This window comes from Quercus lobata, chromosome 3 (assembly GCF_001633185.2).
Source record: "Quercus lobata isolate SW786 chromosome 3, ValleyOak3.0 Primary Assembly, whole genome shotgun sequence".
Taxonomy (NCBI): Eukaryota; Viridiplantae; Streptophyta; class Magnoliopsida; order Fagales; family Fagaceae; genus Quercus; species Quercus lobata.
In genome coordinates this window covers 60,931,306-60,953,230 of record NC_044906.1, presented here as the reverse complement: position 1 = coordinate 60,953,230, position 21,925 = coordinate 60,931,306, and the positions used below count along the sequence as shown (strand labels likewise).

The following is a 21,925-nucleotide window of genomic DNA, read 5'->3' as shown; positions in this document are numbered from 1 at the left end:
AGCGAAATTGCTCTCCACAGAGGGCACGATACTGCTTTCTTCCCCCTAATGGCGATTCTAGAGGGCGGAGTTTGGCTTCCCGTGGACCCTCTTTTAGTCAACACACTTAGGTATTATGGGCTGTGCCCTGACCAACTCCCACCCAATTTTTACCAGGTAGTTAGTTGTGTTAGTAGGTTGAACCATATATTTGATTTGCAATTGGACCACCATGATATAAACCACATGTATAGTCTTTGTTTGGTAAAGTACTCTAGGAAATCTAGAAGATTTGAATCCCCTTTGATAATAATAGGTTAAAGTTGACTCACTTCAGTCACACATTAGAGGTCCACCCCTTTTCTAACCAATTTTCATAGCACTCAAGCTCCGCAAAAGGTATGAGTGTCATTGTGATGGGTAGTCGACCGTCGTGAGGCATCGACAGGAAATATAAAAAGCGGTAAACAATTTTTTTTTTCTTTTCTTATAAAAAATTTCAAAAAAATATCTCTTACCCCATTTGTTAACTTTTCCTTTTAGGCAAATTACAACTTACCCATTTGTGGTTTGGTTGAAATTTAAATTGCATACCTATGATTTGAAATTCAACTCTTTACCCGTCTGTAGTTTAAGCAAAATTTAAGTTGCCTATGGTTTGAAATCTCATGATGTAAGTGTTCCATTAAATTCTTTTTGATCTTATTTGATATTGTTTTTTTATTTTTATTTTTTTAATGTTTTTGGAAGAGAGAGACGTAAAAGTAGAACAAAATTACACATTATTTTTAATAGATGTGGGTTATAGAAATCGAATTGAGCTAATCTCAAGTAGGCAAAGTGTTAAATTTCAAACTACAAGTAGGGAACTTAAATTTCAGCCAAATCACGTGTGGATAAGTTGGGATCTGTCAGTTGGAAAGTGTTGTCTATCTATAATCTACATTAAAAAAAATTAAAAAAAAGAAGAAGAGAGGAGAGTTTGAGTGGTATTGTTTTGCATATAAATGGTAGTTTTGTTGAGTCATTCTGGTTTTTTTTTTTTTTTTTTTTGAGAAACGAGTCATTCTGCTTTTGTTACTCGGTCAATACCATTGAGGATGTTTTACAATTTTATGGATATATATATATATATATAGAGAGAGAGAGAGAGAGAGAGAGAGAGAGAGAGTTTGGTGACATTGTGAGAGGAGGGAGAGAGAACATGAAGAGTGAGTAGATTATATTATGAGCTTTAAAAAATGGGTGATTGGACGTGATTTGACGATTGGATAGTTTAACTAATAGGACCGTAATTACTTTATTACCCCTAGGTATATGTATAGTTCAAAGCATTGTGAGGTATTTTGGTCTTTTTGTCTCATACTTACTCCAACTACTCCCAAATCCCACAGAAGATGGTTTTTTTTTTTTTTTTTTGACTTGAAAGCAAATACAACTTCCCCTGATATTTTTTTTATTCAATTTAAATTTGACAAATCATCGTTGGATTATATTTCCTTGGTCAATACCACGGACAAAAGTGTGTGATGCAATAGATTATGAAATCACTTTTTTACTCCTAAAAGCATTTATAAGTTTCATAAACTTAAAGGTTTTTTGGTCTTTTTGTTTGGGTACTTCCTTTGAAACTTGGGCAACCTCTCTTGCTCACTTACTACTCTCAATTATTTGTCTCTCTTACGGTTCAGCTAACTCCTGTGTTTCGACATTGAAAGTATTTTTATTTTTATTTTCTTTCAGCATTATTTGTTAAATTAATATATACCATTGCATTTTGTAGTTGATAAAGTAGCTAACAAATTAGATTGTTTGGGCCACCTCTGACATTACTTTTTTACTCACTAATAATAGTCTGTCATTTAGGATTTGTTATGAAAAATTTTGTGAAAGTGTTGTGAGTCCAACATTTCTCTTTGATAGAATTGTTATTTACTTTTAAATATTATATTTCTTGTGGCAACGATGATTATGTTTACCTGTAATTGCTTTTGTTGATGAACTCCTTACACATTTTTTGCATTATCGTATTTAAGGATCAAGGCAATTAGGTTCAGGAAATACCGTGACATTATCATTTGATAAATACAGGTAATAGATCTAGCTAACTTTGCATTTAAGTGCTTCATTAAACATTTTATTTAAAGAAAGTTAACTTTTATTGAAGCAAGTTTTACACGCATTGTGTGGAGATCAAGTAAAAGCCCATTGTGTAGAATTCAAACAAAGGTTTGTGTGCATGAAGGATTATTCCTATACTGGAGAGAAGCAGATCATGATCATATAAATGATTGCTAACACTCCAGTAGCAATGATAGCTTTTTCAGATTCAATTTAGCTTAGAGGTCTTGTATTTGCTCACTATTATATGTTATAGGAACTATAGATTTCTAAAAATGTTTGTAACATTAATCATTTATGCACAACAAATTACTGTTGTATATAAATTGTTAGTGTTCATTCTAAACAATATAGAGAAATCAATTTTTAATTAAAAAATTATATGAGGGAATCATAATATTATTTAGAACAAAATTTAGCTATAAAATTAGTTGTAATGTAAGATTAAAACCTTACTCAATAAAATAAACATTATTTCTTGTTTTGAAAATCTAACAGCTAAATTGCATGTTCTTTACACTCTTAATACGTATGTCAAATTTTGTGTTAATATGATATTATTTACTATATGATCTAAAAACTTATATTTTATGTATAATTTTAAACTATAAAAATATGCAATTTAAATAATTTATTGATGATATAACTATTAATCTTTAATTTTCTAGAAATCTTGTAAGCATGAAAGATATAAGAAGAAGATGTAATCTAATGATAGATTTGTCAAAATTTACCTCTAATAAAAAGATATTAAATAAGGTTATAATCTAAGACTACAGCTAATTTTATAATTAAACTTTATCCTATTATTTGCGGTTTAATATTTTCTAATAGTAATTTATACGTGCGTTGCACATGCTTTAAAACTAGTATTGTAATAAAAGAGCAGAGTTAGTTTTTACGCGTAAGATATGCGTATTGATCACGTACGTCCGTAATCTATAAAAAGACTCGTGTCTTCAGTCATATTGGCAATGATACGGAACTATACACGTTAATTTGAGGCTGAAAGTATAATAAACGTTTGTAACGGAACAGGTATATATCGGCATGTTTAGTATGGCTTGATTGAAGAAACAACTTGTTAGAAAGTAACTTTCCTAACGAAAATGGTTGGTTTAGGCATCAAAAGTCAAACACGATATATAATGGTTTTGCTTGAAAGTTCGGTTGTGTTAAAAAAAAAAAAAAAAAAAACACTTTTAGAAATGTATTCCAATCAAACTTTTAATATATTTCTTATTTGATTTTAAAAAAAATGTTTAATATATCTATTTTTTAAAGTTGTAAACCCAAAAATAAAAATAGAAGCTAACAAAATAATCATTGTTAGTTCTTAAAAAATGTTAAAATTATTACAAGTTTTAGTATAAAAAGTGTACAAGTTGATGTGACAATGAATGCCATTAATGTCATTTTACAATGAAATGATAAAAGTGTGTTTTTGTTTTTAAGAATTTTTTTAAAAAAAAGTTATGAGTGTTTTTTTTTAAGGCGGTGCTTTATATATATATAAACAAAAATATGAGTGTTTGAATTATCTTTTATAAATTTATAATAGTTGACACATCAACTTGTTAGATTTATATAGTAAAATTTGTAGTAATCCTAGCATCATTCTAAAAAATATTAACTTTGTCGGGATATTCTAAGGATTAAATCACACCTGGCAAGAGATAAAGGTCACGATACAAAAATTATTGCTTTTATCTTTAAAAAGTATAGATATATGTTTCCGTATTTTTGTTACAATTTTTTTAGAGTCTTTTGGCTGAATATTGCTAAATTTGAAGTTAATTTGTGTTATAGGTACTGTTTCAACTTATTTAGGAATCTGAGGAAAGAGAGTGAATTTCGGCAATACCATTGCCGAAATTCAACAAAAGTAGGAGAGAGAAATTTTTGATTTTCGGCAACACCATCACCGAAATAGGAGGGAAAATTTTTTATTTTTATTTTTTTTTTGAGAAACCATCCAACATATTTCTTTTCTTTTTGTTGGAAAAAGAGTCGTAAATGAAAATTGGTAACTGATGATCCAATGACTTATATTAATTGTGTGTTGTGTTGTGTTGTGTTGTGTTGTGTGATAGAAGAAAGTGCAAGGAGAAACAGGTGAATATATAGTCAGTCACACGTACGGTTCCCACGTGCTGTCCATGCATTGGAATATTTGGATTCGTGAAAAATGAAATACTCATATATAATTCGTAATATTCGCGGTTCCTTAGTGTGTAAATTAAGTGCATCACTTTTCTTTTTTTGTTGAGATAGGAATCATAATAAATGGAGAAACTACGTGGCAAAGCCAAAGTGTTCCATGTGCCCCTTTTTCATTCCTATCGGACAACAACTTTTCTTTTTTTTCTTTTTTTATTCTTGGCTACCGCTGCCGACTTCCTCTTCGCTCCACGCGCCTTTTCAACTTCTCTATCCTATTTTTGGGTTCTAAAAACTTCTAAAACTATCTTTAAATTTTTACTATCGTTTTTGTTAATCTTTTGAGATTCGTAGGAAATTAAAATGCATCATTTTTCATGTTTAATTTTAAATAAACAATTTTGATTGGCAATGCATGATGTCCTTCTAAATCATTAAAAAATATTGGAAATAATTATTTTCGTAATATATGATAAAACTAGTATTATTTTAGAAGATTTGACTTCATTCATGCACGTCTGATATAATTATTATTTTTATTTTATTTGTAAGGAGCCATGTAAAAGTGATGCATGGGTAATTTTGATATAATATTTTTAAACCTAAGGATGGTTTGAGAAGAATAAATAATTATTATAGGAGTCCTAAAAATAAATCAAATATGCAAATTTAGATGTCGGCATAATTAGATGGATACAAATTAAGGTATCCTAAGTTCATAAAAGTATCATATTTATTTTTCCATGAACCTGAATGCGAAAGGGCATTTAGATCATGTCGGTTAACCCACAGATATTAAGCCCCACAAAGCAGAAACATCATTTTGTCGTCAAACAAAAAATGATATGTGCACACAATTTTTACAACAAATTTTAAGTGGCAAGTTATATTTGTTGGATTAAAAAAGTAATCTCAGTGTTAAATTCAAATTTTAACTAATAATAACTAATTATCTGTGATTTGTTGTAAAAATGTTGTAAAAATATTGTAAAAATTGTGTGCACATATCATTTCTAAAAAAAAAAAAAAAAAAAAAGAGTGAAATGTGGCAATGGCATTGCCGAAATAGGAGGGAAAAAAAATAAAAAATTTTCCCTCCTATTTCGGTGATGGTGTTGCCGAAAATCAAAAATTTCTCTCTCCTACTTTTGTTGAATTTCGGCAACGGTATTGCCGAAATTCACTCTCTTTCCTCAGCTTCCCAAAAAAGTTGAAACAGTACCTATAACACAAATTAACTTCAAAATTAGCAATATTTAGTCAAAAGACTCATTTTTTTTTTAAAAAAACCGTAATATACTCGTATTATACACATAGCGCTCTTTCTCCGTTTCCGCATTTTTATGCCGATTTTTTGAAACGTACTTATGCCGAATTAAACCCGTATACTCCCGCACTTTCCCCTCTCTTTACTAATGGGACAACAAGAGTAGTTGACTTGACTGAAAGTAGGGTACATGAATCACACACACTGTCCTCTCCCTCTATAGGTTTAGGTTCCGCGTTACTTCCTCTTTACAATCGCTGCTGCAATTTTAATCTGTGAGTTCTCACATTTTAACTTATTTTCCTTTTAATAATTTTCTTTCAGTTTTGATTGAATGTACTGATTTTATCAATATTGTTGTTCAAGATTTACTAGTTTCCATGAACCCTCAAAGAGCCTCATCGTCATTATCATCTTCGTCGTCTTCTTCTTCTCATTCAATACATCGGTGGAAATACGATGTTTTCCTAAGTTTCAGAGGCGACACCCGCTTTAATTTTACAGACCATCTATATGCTGCTTTGGTACGAAAGGGTATTTTCACCTTCAGGGACAATGAAAAACTTGAGAGAGGACAATCCATTCGCCGAAAACTCTTGGAATCAATAGAGCAATCAAGATTCGCTCTCGTTATTCTATCAAAAGACTATGCATCTTCGACATGGTGTTTGGATGAGCTTGCAAAGATTGTCAAATGCATGAAAGTAATGGGAATGGTAGTTCTGCCAGTTTTTTACTGTGTAAACCCATCTGATGTACGGAATCAGAGAGAATCTTTTGAAGAAGCCTTTGATGAACACGAAGCAAATAACTTAGAGGAGGTGGAAACATGGAGAGCTGCTTTGAAAGAAGTGGGCAATCTCTCCGGTTGGCATTTACAGAATAGGTAATTTCCATGAGAAATTTATTTTTAATTTTATGTTGACATTCAGATGGCGTTCTTCTTTTATGTTCTACTTGATTCAAGAACTTCACTTTCTGTGAAATATAAATCTGCTGACATTGTTTATCGTTTTCTTTAATCTTTTCACTTGCTTTGGTCTATCCCAAAAGTAAGATAAGTTTATCTACAAACTTCTCTTGTTAAAGTTCACCTATGAAAATGGTTGATTCATTATATATTGTTATGTGGAAATTAATTATACGATGAAGAGGCAATCCGTTATTGAGTTATTTACGTGAAGGCTTACATGGGTGTCAAGTGTTCTTTGAGCACCTAACTATTCTCCCAGGTGAGAATAATCCATCCTCCCACAAACATTAGCTAATTACAGGGAGGAATCCCGTGGGGGTGGCTCCAAGTTGGGGCAGCGATTGATTTTCCTTCTTCATTTTATAAAATAAGCATATCCAGCAATTATTCTAGCATGGCCACTTAAGAATTAGAATTTAAGTCAGTAGAAGTCCAGTTTTTTAATTTTTAATTTTATAGTTTTTGCTCTTTTTTATTTTATTTTTTTATTCCTTAGTACACTGCCTGTGTGGTTTGGTTTCTTGTATTGTTTTCTATTTTCAATGAAGTTATATTACTTATCAAGAAAAAAAGTCCAGTTTTGGAAACATTTCACTTTTATAATCGACATGATGCTTTAGTGATCCAAAATAACCTTATTCCATATTATAGGTTGGATTAAGTTCATGCTATGCATTTCAATGGTTTTCATAAAGATTTAGTCATGGCTCAATCATTGTTTTGGTAAAAAAAAAAAAAAAAAAAAAATCCATATAGCATAATTAAAAAAATTTATTCCCAAACCAATTGTTTACATTTTTTGTTGAAGTAGAGCTTCGAGGAATTTATTTTGATATTAGGGTGCCTTTGTGGAGTTTGTAGATGAGGTAATGCATTTCATGTGTAACAAATGAGGTGTAAACATGCACAACTCTGCAGAAATAGAAATTCAACGGACACACGTCTCTTCACATGTCTTTGGCAAGAATGATAATTGTCAGTTTTGAATACCTGCTTCTTATTTCTTACTTATCCAAAAAAAAAAAAAAAAAAAAACCCCATTTCTTATCACCCCCATCCCAACTCCTCCCCCCCACCCCCTCTCCTGAAGAAAAAAAAAATGCATGGAAGTACACCTACACCTAAAGCGACAGGATTGGATAAAAGATTGAATTGGAGAATCTGAGAAGCTTCAAAACATGGTTATATAACTAAGAAAAATTGATGTACTTAGTAAATCTGTTCCTACCAAGTCTTTGTCATGTCACATGTACAACTGATACGATACAATACTTATATGGATAGTTTTATCAGTTGCATGAGCCAATGAATTCATATTTGTTTGACCATTACCTAATATTTTTCTTCCTACCCCCTTCCCCCCTGCAATTTATGACTCATTGAAACCACTGTGTAATTATTGTTCAATCTTCTCCACAGGGAATATGAGTCAGAAGTTATCAAAAAGATTGTGGATGATATACTGCACAGATCAAAGTCAAAATTCTCAGTCATTACCAAAGACTTGGTAGGAACAGATTCTCCAATGGAGGAATTGATCACTCGATATTCAGATCTTGGGAACAACGTTTGTATGGCAGGGATTTGTGGTCTGGGGGGGCTGGGAAAGACAACTCTTGCTAAAGTGCTTTATGAAACAGAACGTAACCATTTTGAAGGTTCTAGTTTTATTGCTAATATTAGGGAAGTTTCAAAAAAACATGATTTGGTTCGATTACAAAAGCAGCTTCTTGCACAAATTTTGGAGGACGGAAATATAGATATATGGGATGTTCATGAAGGAGTTAACACGATCAAGAATAGATTACGTCGTAAAAAAGTTGTTCTTGTTCTAGATGATGTTGATCAATTGGACCAATTAGAAAACTTGGCTAGAGAGCCTCACTGGTTTGGGTCAGGGAGTTGGATCATCATAACAACTAGAGATGAACATTTGTTGGTTCAACATGGAGTCCATAATAGATCTACGCCTAACACATTGAATGATCATGATGCTCTAAAACTTTTTTGCTTGAAATCCTTCAAAAATGCGCAACCTATAGAAGATTATATGCAGCTCTCCAAGGATGTTGTATACTATGCTAAAGGCCTCCCATTAGCTCTAGTAACTTTGGGGTCCTTTTTGATTAAAAGAACAATAAACGAGTGGCGAAGTGCTTTGAAAAGATTAAAAAATAACCCTGAAGGAAAAATATTTGATACACTTAAAGTAAGTTATGATGGTTTAGAGGAAAATTGCAAGAAGATATTCCTAGATATTGCATGTTTCTTTAGAGGGAAGTTGAAAGATAGAGTAATAGAGATATTGGATAATTGTGGTTTTGCTGCAGAAATTGAAATAAGCGTTCTTAGGGACAAATCTCTTCTAACCATAGAAAACAACAAATTGTTGATGCATGATCTACTACAAGAGATGGGTTGGGAAATCGTCCGTCGAGAATCATATGAAGAGCCTGGGAATCGCAGTAGGTTGTGGCTTCGTAAGGATTTGTTTTGTGTATTGACAGAAAAAAGGGTAAGAACAGTGGCAAAACCAGTATTTTATTTTAGGGGCACGATTGAATAGATACACAGTGCACACACAATTTAACTAAAGAAATTAATTCTTTAAGAAAAATAAAAAGTTACTTATTACTTAATTCATAAAATTTAGAATACAAAATCTCATGCTAATATGCTGACTATCTCTTATATTTTGAAAACATAATGTGATTGTTACATTAATTTATTTATAAATTTGAATTCATATATTTTTTTAATTTCTTACATTTTGAAAACAATTGTTATAAGTTTGATTTCTTCTTTCTTGATTTAGTCAACCAATCATTCATCTTTTAATCCCTTGGGTGCATGAGCACTTAGGAAAAAAAAATATTTTTCAAACTTCCTTTATAGGCCTCGTATTTATTATCATTTGTTTTTTTTTTTTTTTTCAATAAGTTATTTAATTTAATTTTATTATAACTTTAAAAACATCCTTCTAAAATTTAGAATTGCATCCTTCCTATTTGGAATGTATGATTCTCAAAAGAAAATAACATTCTTAGTATATAAATTAAACAAGATTTTACAGAGAAAAGTTTAACAAATGATGTTCTGTTATGATCTAATAGTTAAAATTCGGTTTCATCATTATAGTATTTTTTTCTATTTACTGTTGTTAAATTTGAAGTTGTAAATGGTGCAATTTCTCACCCTCAGCCTTCTTGGTTCCACCGATGGTTAAGAGGAGGTTATATTTGGAGACAACTTAGAGAATGAATATTAGTGTCTCCTCTGACACTGGAAAAAACTGAATAATTCTAGTTTTCTTATTTTTTGTTGTGCAATTCACTGATCTTTTTTTTTTTTTTCGATTCTTAGGCAACAAAAGCAATTCAAGCCATAGTCCTAGACTCATATGAAGGGGATGAGGCCTGCAGGAACCTTGAAGTCTGTCCTGAAGCTTTTTCAGAAATGTGTAATCTCAGATTGCTTATAATCGATAATGTGCGCATCTCGAATGTCCCCAATCATCTTTCTAATGACTTAAGATTTCTTGAATGGCATGGGTATTCTGCAAAATGTTTGCCATCCAGTTTTCAACCAAAATATCTTGTTGAACTTAAAATGTGGTTTAGTGAAATTGAATATCTGTGGGAAGGTGTAAAGGTAATTTTGTTCTTTTGTATTTCTATTATTTATTATTTATCTTTTCTTTAGGAGTAATTTCAATACACTTCCTATATATTTGAGCTTCATTTCTTCATTAATAGAATTATTTTAAATTTAAAACTATATATGTGTTATTTTAAAATAGATCAGTGGAGGCTAATTATCCTTTTTTTTTTTTGGTTGAACAGTATTTAAACAAGTTAAAACTCATTGATCTTCAACTATCCAAAAACCTTATTAGGACACCTGACTTCACAGGGGTTCCCATACTTGAGAGACTATGTCTTAGAGGTTGCATACATTTGGTTGAGATTGACCCATCTATCGGAAAACTCAGTAGGCTTACAGTTTTAAATTTGGGATTTTGCCGATCTCTTATCAATCTTCCAAGCAACATGGATGGTTTAAGATCTCTTCAAAAACTCATTCTTTTGGGATGCTCAAAACTTGCCTGCCTGCCTGAGAACTTGGGGAAAATTGAATGTTTGGAGGTACTTGATTTGACTGGAACTGATATTAGAGAAGTTCCCTCTTCCATTAATATCTTCATATGTCATGGATGTGAGAAGCAAATTTTTAAGTCAAGGCTTGATAGTTTTTTCTGCATTCACTCGTTAAAATCTTTATCACTATCTACAAACAAGCTTGTCTCTGTCCTACCTGCAAGCATCAGTCAACTTCAGAAATTGGAAGCTCTTAATTTGGGCAACTGCATTCAACTTCAGTCATTGCCAGAGTTTCCATCAAATTTGAGATATATAAATGCTAAAGGTTGTTCTTCCCTAGAACCATCACCAACACTGCTCAGTGTGAGCAATTTGTTGCAAGCATCTATTGCATTTTTTAATTGCTTAAAGTTACTTGAGTATTATGAGGGCAGTGATGGTCTCGCATTTGCAATACTGAAACGTTACCTACAGGTAATCTGTACTCTCTCTCTCTCTCTCTGCTTGTTATTTATTTATTTATTTTCCTGGTACAGGGACTCATGTATCCAAAAACTGGATATAAAACTTCTAACAAAAGAAAAGATAGATCTGGAGCTGCATTCCACATCATTATTCCTGGGTTTGAAGTTCCACCATGGTTAACCCATCAAAGGTTTGGGAATTCAATAAGCATAGAGCTGCCACTTAATTGGTGTAATAGCAGGTGGATGGGATTTGCTATATGTGCTTTTTTCAGAATAAATTGTTCTTGCTATTCGATTGAAAGATATAGTCTTAAAGGTCATGTGATAGCTCTTGGTGATATGCCTCACAGCCCTCACCATATTTTTGAAGTTTTAATTGGGGAGACATCCTTTGAGTATAGTGTGGGTCACCTTTTTCTATTGTACTTGTCTCTTGATGATTGGCTAAGTACAGGTTGGAATTATCAATGCAGTCGGATTAAGGTTGTATTTGACACCAATAGCCCAAGAGTGGAGGTGATTAAATCTGCAGTTCGTTTGATACATGAGCAAGACGTGGAAGACTTCAACCTAACAATTGCACAATGCAGCAGTAGCTGTGTCAATACTTCTGAGGGTACTGAAAGAGGTAATGAATATCTCACACATCCTTCTTGACAAGTCTTATTTTATTTTACTTAATTTTCTTTATTGTCTGGATTCTTTTTGTAAATTTGGACTGTATAGGTGTTGCGTAGGAATGTACTAGGTATATCTGGTATATATAAACAGATACAAGAAATCTAAACTGTGACTAGTCATAATAGGATTTTGTGTAAATGTAGCTAACATTTTCCCCAGATTGACAAATACTACTAGATGCGACCTGGTAACATTGTCTATCGCACGCAATCCAGATCACCCTTTGCTTTTGTATTCTTGTAAATTAAACTTAGATTCTATCACTTTAGTTCAATACTAGTAGTCTACAGAAATTTATTTTTTGGTGTACATCATCATTAGTTACATGAAGCCTAATAACTAGTAAAAGCTTAGACTAATAACACTTGTGGGTAACACAAGTCTTGACAAGAATGTTAGGGAATTAAGTGAGAAGATTGTGTGGATTTGTGTGTATTGTTTGTTTTTTCTTTTGTAGGCAAGCACAATCCAGTCTTTTCTATTTCATTTTTTTTGCTTGGTTCCAAGCAAACTCATGGGCCAAAACAAATCAAAGATAACTTCTCTCTAAAACCCATTGTCAAAGGAATAAATCAAAGATGCTCATATTTTCCAAGCTAACAAACCATGTATTTCACCATATGCATCTTTTAGTGTAATGCAGTTTCCTTAAAAAAATAAAATAAATAACAAGGTTGATGATACACACGGTACTTTAATTAGGAAAAGAAAAGCTTCATGAACAATGTTCCAATTGTGTTAACCCAAAAAAAATGCTTGCATGAAATAAAAGATTATATTCTTTTTTCTAAAAATCCCATCAAGTATTTATTTTCCTTGCTACTGCACCCAAGTCAAGAATTTCCCTTGAATTTCTCAAACGAGCTCAACTAGAGCCTTACCAACAATAAGTTTCAAGTATCAAAGTCCAACTCCAACTAGAGATACTTCTAACCAAACTATAAACTAGTTCTTCTAGGGCCATACCATTTGTCACAACTTGCTTAAGTGGTTGATTGTGAGTTTTAGACTAAATCCCCCTAACCTAGAGACATCATTTAAAACACAAGAATCATGTCCACACATGGTAGTAGTTCGCAATGAAAAGTGACATAGAATAAATAATTCTATTTCATTTTTAGGAGGATCATGACTAAACTCTTTCAAATGGTATTTACCACCATGATAAAGGAAGATAATTCCTTTTTTATTTCTATAATCAGGATCACCAAGATAATATTTACTTACAAATTTACAATAAATAGAAAAGCATTATGGGTAAATACTAGTTATTTTTAATAATTATAAATTCCTCTAACCTAGAGATCACATTTAAAACACAAGAATCATGTCCACACACGCATAGCCAATGCCACCTTCACTCCCCACCATGTTATCACTAAAGAAGCATAGTCACAAACATGACATGGGAATTCTTGAAAAATTAGGACACGGCACTATGGGAAGACATTAATTAATTAATTAATATATATTTAGGTATATTTTATACATATCTTATGTTTATTTTAGTTTTTAGAAATGAGTAACAACCATCAAAATCTTTAAAAACATATCTAAAAATTATAATAAGTTTCTCTTTTCTTTTTTTTTGGGGGGGGGGGGGTAAAATACTATTTTGGTCCCTTAACTCTTACCAAAAGTTTGTTTTTTATCTCTAAATTTTAAGAAGTTCGTTTTTTAGTTCCTAAACTATTAAAAATGTTTTCTTTTTGTCTTTCAACTTTAAAAAATATATTTTTTCACCCTTAAACTAGTGAAAAAGGTTCTTTTTCCTTCTCCATTTTTGTCTCTAAACTATTGAAAAAACTTTGTACAAAGTTTAAGAATGAAAAAGAACTTTTTAAAGTTTAGGGATCAAAAACAAAATTTTGGTAAAGTTTAAGGACCAAAATAATATTTTACTCTTTTTCCATAAGAAAAATATGATATGATTTCTCTGTTTTATTTATTTTATTTTTAATAATCAATTTAATTATTATGATAGTTATTAATAAGTTTTTTTTTTTTTTTGATAATTCGACATTAAATAAGTAATTAATAAAATCAAATCTCTACAACCATTAATGAAAATATGAATTTTTCTGATGATAAATATATTTTTATTAAGTATTCTTAATAACAAACCTTTCTTTACTAATAACGGAACATCTTTTTATTCATTTTTTCTAAATAAACCAAAAACCATTGGCCTACCAAAACAGGACCCACTTGATTTTTGAAGTTTTCTAACTAGCCGAATAATCTCAATATGTTTAGTGCTTGGTATTTATGTTCATGGTATGATGTTAGTTTCCCTTGAATCTCTTTTTTTGAAATAAAGTTTCCCTTGAATTCTACTATCAAAATAGTAACTATATTTGGGAGTTTGAGACTTTGATTACAAAGAATTAATGCTGGTCTATAAAATCAATAAAAGTGTTTCATTTTTTTAAAAAGGAATTTCTGAAATTGGGGTCTTTGGTAAATCTTAGTAACAATGCAACATTGGTTTTCAATTATTAAAGGTGGATATTAAGGGCTAAAATCTGATATTAATGATAGTATTTAAAAAAAGTGCTGGTTGTGTTGAGAATTTGCGATTTTGAAAAGGAAGTCTTTGAGGATTATAAAATCTGTTTTGAGGGCCATATTTAATGGTGAAAATATGTAATTTGATATCAGGCCCATTAAATTTAAGTTTTGTGTTCATTGTATTTATTGTAGTTAGATTATATACACTAAAGATGGGATTTTTGCTAAAACTTGTAGAACCATAAAACTTATTTGAATTTCTAAAAACAGGTTTAAAGATTTTTTTGATATCTTGGGTAGTTTGAATGAGTTGGGGATGTAAGGCACCTTATTTTGCAAATTGATAGTTATCAAGAATTTGTTTGGGAATCTTGGTGATGGTTTAGCTTGATTTTGTTAAATTGGACTACAGTTTGCAAATTGGTAGTTATCAAGAATTTGTTTGGGAATCTGGGAGATAGTTTAGCTTGATCTTGTTAAATTGGGCTAAAGTTTGTTAGGGAGTTTAGGTATGACTTCATTGGGGCAAGAATTTGAATAAATTGTTGGCTGCCTTGTTAATAATTTAGGGGATAATTGTTTAAGTTGGACTTGAGGCCTCCATTGAAGTTTAGTTAATGCTTTAATTATTAAATTTACAGCACTATTCTTACTTTGTCTACAATTGAGAAAGCTTAAGGACACCACTTTTGTGCCCTAATTTTTTCCACAACTTTGATGTGGTCGTCTATGAGTGGTGGAGAAAAATCCATGCAAAAGTGATTGTTTTAATTATTGTAAATAATCAGTATTTACGAGTAATGTTGTTTACTGTAAATTTATAGAAATAAAAAAAGGAATTCTCTTCCTTTATCATTGTGATAAATACCATTTGAAAGAGTTTAATCAGGATCCTCCTGAAAATGAAATAGAAATATTTAGTCTATGTCATTTTTCCTTGGAAACCACCACTGTCAGAGGTTTTGAAGAAAAGTTGTGTGTTGGATGCAGATCCATATTGGTCATTCGAAACACAAGTAGATGTAGTCCTTGCATGTTGTCATTTAAAATCACATAATAAGAGTTGACCCCATATGCTCAATTATGGAATATGTAAACTCTGATATATAAGTTGAAAATTCCAAACTATAGTCCAATAATCACAAAGTGAAGTTTAGGAAGAAAATAAAAAATGGATAATGAAACACTGAGATATACCAACATGTGCGAAGATTAGAATGTTATGGAGAATGAATAAATTTTCTTATTGGCTATGTAATTTGACTTTCTATTACTTCCATGATTAAAGACTGTTATGTAAATTACAAGTCTCAACTAACCATTCATTCAAATTGTCAATTTTACCATTCTCACCTAGGGTGAGTCTTTCTTCTCATTCTGGGTGAGTGCTCCATCTCACACTGTGTGAGTTCGGATTTTTTTTTTCAGCTCTTGATTTCGTTTTTGTTAGAGATATATATATTAAACATATATTAGTCCAATGTAATAGGCCCAAGCCTAGTCTTGCTTGTACTAGTAGTCTAGGGTTTAGTCGTCTATATATACTCATGTTAGGGTTCATTGTAACACAGGAGGTTACTGTACTACACTCTTATACACAATAAAGATGTAGCCCTTAAGGGATTCCTCCGTGGATGTAGGCCGTTAGGCTGAACCATGTAATCCTCGTGTTCTCAGTGTTCCTATTCTGTGCTTCTCCTTCCGCATCCACTCTAGCATATACAACATGGTATAACACACATCACGTTGCTAATATTCTTAATATTAATATTCAACATGGTATCAGAGCCAAACTTCGTTCTTGGCATCAAACAAAACATCTCTAACAAGCAAAGAAGAATATCACGCGCACACCACCATCAGAAGTCACACATGCTTGTCGGCTAGATCTAGACTCCGCGGCATCTCACAGCCGCCATGGCTCACTGCTGTGTCCAGATCTTCAAGCCCAAGCAATCAGTGCCTCTCCCTATTAGATCTGTGCACATCAAGCCTTCGCCTGATGAAACCAACAAGACATTAGTGCTCCACGACATATCGTGAACAAAACCTAGGAATCCGACCTCCAACGGCAGTCGCACCCGCCACCACGTGCGACCAATGGCTCCTGGAACTCTCACACACACCGCCGAAGATTCTCGACTCCCAGCTCGGATCTAAGTCACACGCGCCACCAAGACAGCCTTGTCGTCCACCGATCCACTTGGCTTGAGAATCTGATAATCTTATGAGGTTACATGCGCCAACACGCGCCGCCTGCGTTTCCGAATCTTTCCCACGCACTGCCACGATTTCTGATTTTGTAGCTCATCCGTTGGCCACACGCGCCATCCTATCGGCCATGTCGACCACCGATTTGCCTACGGAAGAAATATGGCTTTCAATCGATGTTGCATGCGCCTCCACGCGCTACTTGGGTTTCTGGCTTCTCCTCCACACGCCTGCCATGCGCTGAAGACTTCTGCTGATGTCATTTGATGTCACCGGATGACGTCACCTCTCCACATCAGCATGCCACGCACGCCCTAGTCCACGTCATCAGACACGTCATCTAGCCACGTCAGCAGTGTCGCCTCGTCAGCACCACATCACCTTGCTGACCGTTGACTCGGATCAACCCGACCCGGACCACCCGGATCTGACCCGTGAGCACTTTGACTGTTGACTTGACTCTGGATCAGTTGACTTTTACTTTGACTTTTTTTGCGTTGACCTTTGACCAAAAGTCAAAATTTCCAAAAGGGCCTATCTTGCTCAGTTTTTCCCGTAGATTCTGGTTATGTGCTCCGTTTCTGCATTTAAGACTCCGAAATTGGTCAATTGGCACATTTTTCATTATGGTTTCTTCAAAAGGCATTATTCATGGCATCTCCAAGTGATCTTCTCATGCTTATCCAACCTCAAGCCTTCATCGAGCTTTCGCCTTGAGTTTGAGGGAGGGTGTTAGAGATATATATATTAAACATATATTAGCCCAATGTAATAAGCCCAAGCCTAGTCTTGCTTGTACTAGTAGGGTTTAGTCGCCTATATATACTCATGTTAGGGTTCATAGTAACACAGGAGGTTACTGTACTACACTCTTATACACAATAAAGATGTAGCCCTTAAGGGATTCCTCCGTGGATGTAGGCCGTTAGGCTGAACCACGTAATCCTTGTGTTCTCAGTGTTCCTATTCTATGCTTCTCCTTCCGCATCCACTCTAGCATACACAACATGGTATAACACACATCACGTTGCTAATATTCTTAATATTTATATTTAACAGTTTTCTTCTCTTTTCTTACACAATCCAATCCTTTCTTTTTGTGAGTTAGTTTTTTTTTTTTTTTTTTTTTTTTTTTTCCCCAAGCTCTTGCTTTCGTTTTCCTTTCTTTTCTTACGCAATCCAACACCCTTAGATATTATTCTCATTTCACCTAAACTATGGACTCTGTTTTCATAGATAGTTACAGAGTATCACGTTGACTGAGGAAGAAGGCGAAGTTATCACTGTGGGGGCTACTCATAGGGAGAAAATTCTTGAACAATGCTCACTTAGTCTCTTTGGGTGTTTCCTTACAAAAAGGCCATATAATCAGAGAGTTGCCAAAGAGCTTCTTCGGTCCGTATGGAAGTTTGGTACGGACTTGAGGATTGTGGACGTTGGGGATGGCTTGTTCCAATTTAAGTTTACTTTGGAAAGCCAACTGAAGTGGGTGTTGAACAATGGCCCTTAGAGTTTCGATAATCATCCACTGGTGCTTCGTCGATGGGAGAGGGGAATGACAACGAACTCAATTACCTTTACCGTGCTTCCTATTTGGGTACAGGTATGGGGTTTACCTTTCGACTTAATATCCAAAGAGGCAGCTAGGGACATAAGTAGGGGCCTGGGACAAGTGGTGGAGATTGATCATAAGGCTTTTACGTCGGAACAAGCCCGGTTCATCAGGATCAGAGTTAAGATTGCCATTGACAAGCCGTTACGTCGAGGCGGTTTTGTTGTTAATCCTGAAGGTGATAAGGTACGTATTGGCTTTAGATATGAAAGGCTTGTTGGGCTATGTTTCCAGTGTGGCTGCCTGGGTCATGAGGCGAGAGATTGTTCAACTCCTAAATGCTCAACTCAGAGTGAACTTCCATACGGTGATTGGCTGAAAGCAGGCTTAAGGAAGTTGGGCGACAGACCAGATGGAAGAAAGAAGAGTCCTCCTCGACGTGAACCACCACAGGGTGAGGCAAATGGGTTTAAGCTTCAAATACACTCATCCAATACAGTGGTGACCGCCGTAATTGATGACCAGGATGGTGCCCGAAGTCCAAGTGGAGTGGAAGGATCAAACCCGGATATTCAGGGAGTACAAAATTCGAATATGGATAGCCATGAAACAGCAGGTCCTCAAATTTTGAATTTGAAACTCACCCACTTCTCAACAACTCTATCCCACGTTGATAGCATTCCTGTTGAAGATAAGGTTGACACAACTAAGGACTCTGAGGCAATGATAATTGTTGCCCCTGAGGAAGCCGAAAATTGGGTGAGTGGATTATGCTAGTGAAAAGTTCATGCACTTAAGGAGTATTAATTCGGGGCAAGATGAGCAAATATCTTCACCGGGTTTTGAGGGATCAGAGATATGTTTTAAAGTTGGTTGTGGTAACATGCAAGGAAACAAGTATACTAGTAAGGGCCGGCTCAAAAGAAGTGGTAAGATAAAGGTGGGAGTCAATCCTTGCATAGCCCAAAAGAAGTTGGGCCCATGGAGAAGTCTACAATTGGAAGCCCGAAAATAATGAGGAATTGGAAGAGGCTTATCACAAGACCTCAAACTCTTATTAATTCTTCAATTGTTGATGTGGAACCTGGGCAAAAAAGGAAGCAAGTAGAAACCATGAATAAGGAGACTACGGGTGTTAAGGGAGAAAAGAAACATAGAACTGTGGAAAATGAGCAATGTGTTGTGTCAACTATGGGATCGATGGAGGGTGCACGGCAACCATGCTGGGCATGAAGACACTCCTAAGAAGGGGGAAAAAAAAAATTCATCACTTTGATGTCCATGTAAATCAAGGTGTCGTTTGGCAGGTTTTCTGGGCATTCAAGTGAAGATTTGTTTTTCTTACAGTAGTTTGGATTTTGAAGTTTTTTCTTTGTTTCTTTTCTTTTTTTACGATGTAATCATGCTACTCTAGCGAATGCTAGTGTTGCAAAAGAGAAAAAGTGGTCATATGTCCCTCTTTCTCTTCCCCAGTGTATATCATATTTCTCAATTAATAAAGTCTACTATTGTTTCCTCTCAAAAAAAAAAAAAAAAAAAAAAAGGACTGTTATTTAATGTCTTGATTTTTCATGATTGATTGCATAAAGCACGTTTGAATTTGAGCTTTCATTTTGATAATAAAATTTTTTAGTGGACATGAAATAGAGTTTTCACGTGTCATTTTTTGTGTTTGTGTGCTCAATTTTGACTACTCTTCATGTTCTTGTAACTATAACAATAGACAAAACAAAGGATGAGGATAAGGAAAGTATAGGTGAGCAATTTAGGTGGTCAAATCAACTGCAATGTTTGTTACTTGAGATACTTGCTAATGAGGCTACTACCCTAAAATAAGCCGTCCGATACATTTATGCCTGGATCATTAGCTCGAGCAGTGATGTGCATGAACTATATACAATAAAGTATCATCAGATTTGCATAGTTAGCCTTGCTTTTACGTTATTTTGTGACTAATTATATATTTTATTTGTTTTATGGAAAATAAAGGCTATTCATGTTGAGAGGCTGAACAAGTTACAAGTTGTATGCTACGTGGGCCAAGCCGATTATAAAGCTAACTTAAGAGAATAGAGCTTGCAATGAAGTAAAGATTTAGCCCAAAGAAGTAGAACACCCAGCCCAGGCGTGTATTCAAGAAGAAGCCAAGATGCAATCCAACATGGATGAAGTTTGCTAGGAAAGAAACTCTTACAATTAAGCCATGAGGTGTCCGTACCACAAAAGAAATACAAGTTAGCGTGTAGGCCACGGAGTCCCTTGCATGTGCGTGGCTTGGAAATATGAATTCCTTATTTTGATTGTATTAGGAATATAGCATAGTGTAAGGCAGCTATTTTCATATATAAGCCTCTAGGTTAGATTGTTTAAGTGCTATGGCTGGGGGCTGAACATAGAAAGGCGGCTACCTCTTTGGTTTTCTTTCATGACAATTAGTTTTATTTTATTTGTCTAATTTAATGTTTAATATTTTATTTTTGTGTTTTCTTTCAATTACTATAAGTAGCTAAATTTATAATTAAGGTTGAGGATGAAACCTTGTTAAGGATTATTAGTATTGTTTATGTTATTTGATTTTTCCCACAATAGTTATTCTTTAATGATTTAAATTGTTCTTACTTCATATCAATTGACTAAAATGATATTCTAGATATGAGTTCAATCATGTTTTTCTCATGATTTAGGATTTGTCTTGATTAATTTAATGCATGGTTTATTATTTCTTGACTTTAAAATTGGATATCTCTTGTGATTTGTTTGTCAACGGATATAATTGATGATTTGATTTTATACTTAAGAAGCGAAGAAGAACATTCTTTAGATATTTAAATATAAGTTTTAATGATAATATTTTTCATGGTAGCAATATTGATTTCTAGATTATCATGTAGTAGTTGGGAAAAATTAATGATCATAAATATATGCTGATATGAATTAACAAGGCGGATTCCAAAACCTTAATTCATTTCTCTAGATTGTTTATATCTCTTTACTGCTTTATATTATATCTTTGCTTAGTTTAATTATTTGCTTAGTATATTTAATTGCAAGCATCCAATTTTTATTAAACTAGATTAGGATTAATTTGGTTAAGATTTGATTAATTTTCCTACGTTCATTCAAGTACCTGTGGGTTAGACCTCGTTCTTGTCAAACTATACTTTGGTACGGTTCGTACACTTGCGAGTACTTTAAAATTTCACAAGAAGTAGCCAAAGCAATTAGTGAGAAATTTGAGGTTCAATGCCAACCTAATCATGTGGAAAATTGTCTTCAAACTATCAAAAGCATTTGGGGTACCATTACACAACTTCGTGACAGAAAAAATTGTTTTAGATGGGATGATAATTTGAAAATGATTACTTGTGAAAAGAAAGTGTATGACAAAGAAGTAATGGTATGAAGCATATTTTCATCATTATGTAGGTGTTATAATAGTGATTGATCTTTCCTAACTATTTTTGTTTTTTTTTTTAACAGGCACATCCTGATCATGACCAATATTTGAATAAAAAAATTGAGATGTACGATGAGATGGCTTTGCTTTTTGGTAAAGACATTGCAACATGGAGTTTTGCAAAGTCTTTTGGTGATATGGTTTCAGAAAAAAAAAGGATTGGTGACTTTTGAGTCCCATGATTTGGACAAGTATTGATTTTGAGGAGGCATCAAAAGGGAAACAAGTTGGTTCTTCAAATGCAGCTTTCTCTAAAGCAAGTTCTCATAGGAAACGAAGTCGTGCTCAAGTCAACCAAGATGATAATTGTAGGGGTAAAAGACCCAAAAATATACGTCCACATATGTGGTGGGCCTGAGGCCCAGGCCGAGGATAAGGAATCATCTTCGGATGGGAAGGTGCTGTAGAAAGGGGCCCATGATAATAGGTGAAGAGAACAATGTTGG

General features: G+C 33.6%; 1 protein-coding gene across 2 annotated transcripts; it reads left to right on the top strand.

Moving 5' to 3' along the window:
* The first annotated feature begins 5,719 nt into the window (after nucleotides 1-5,719).
* On the top strand, nucleotides 5,720-20,460 carry LOC115979492 (TMV resistance protein N-like). 2 transcript variants are annotated; one of them, XM_031101543.1, is made up of 7 exons: nucleotides 5,720-5,802; nucleotides 5,894-6,413; nucleotides 7,920-9,015; nucleotides 9,864-10,151; nucleotides 10,343-11,074; nucleotides 11,137-11,695; nucleotides 20,012-20,460. In XM_031101543.1, exons 2-7 carry the CDS (start codon nucleotides 5,908-5,910, stop codon nucleotides 20,023-20,025), a joined length of 3,195 nt encoding a protein of 1,064 aa, XP_030957403.1. In that variant the 5' UTR covers nucleotides 5,720-5,802; nucleotides 5,894-5,907; the 3' UTR covers nucleotides 20,026-20,460. The 2 variants fall into 2 exon arrangements, with proteins under 2 accessions (XP_030957403.1, XP_030957404.1); XM_031101544.1 differs by lacking the exon at nucleotides 20,012-20,460 and having other exon boundaries at nucleotides 11,541-11,634.
* Nucleotides 20,461-21,925: the final 1,465 nt, after the last annotated feature.

Coding starts and splice junctions, on each gene's coding strand:
- LOC115979492 (XM_031101543.1), top strand. CDS start 5,908: ATGAACCCTCAAAGAGCCTCATCGTCATTATCATCTTCGTCGTCTTCT. Junction 6,414..7,919: donor GGTTGGCATTTACAGAATAG/GTAATTTCCATG, acceptor TCTTCTCCACAG/GGAATATGAGTCAGAAGTTA. Junction 10,152..10,342: donor ATCTGTGGGAAGGTGTAAAG/GTAATTTTGTTC, acceptor TTGGTTGAACAG/TATTTAAACAAGTTAAAACT.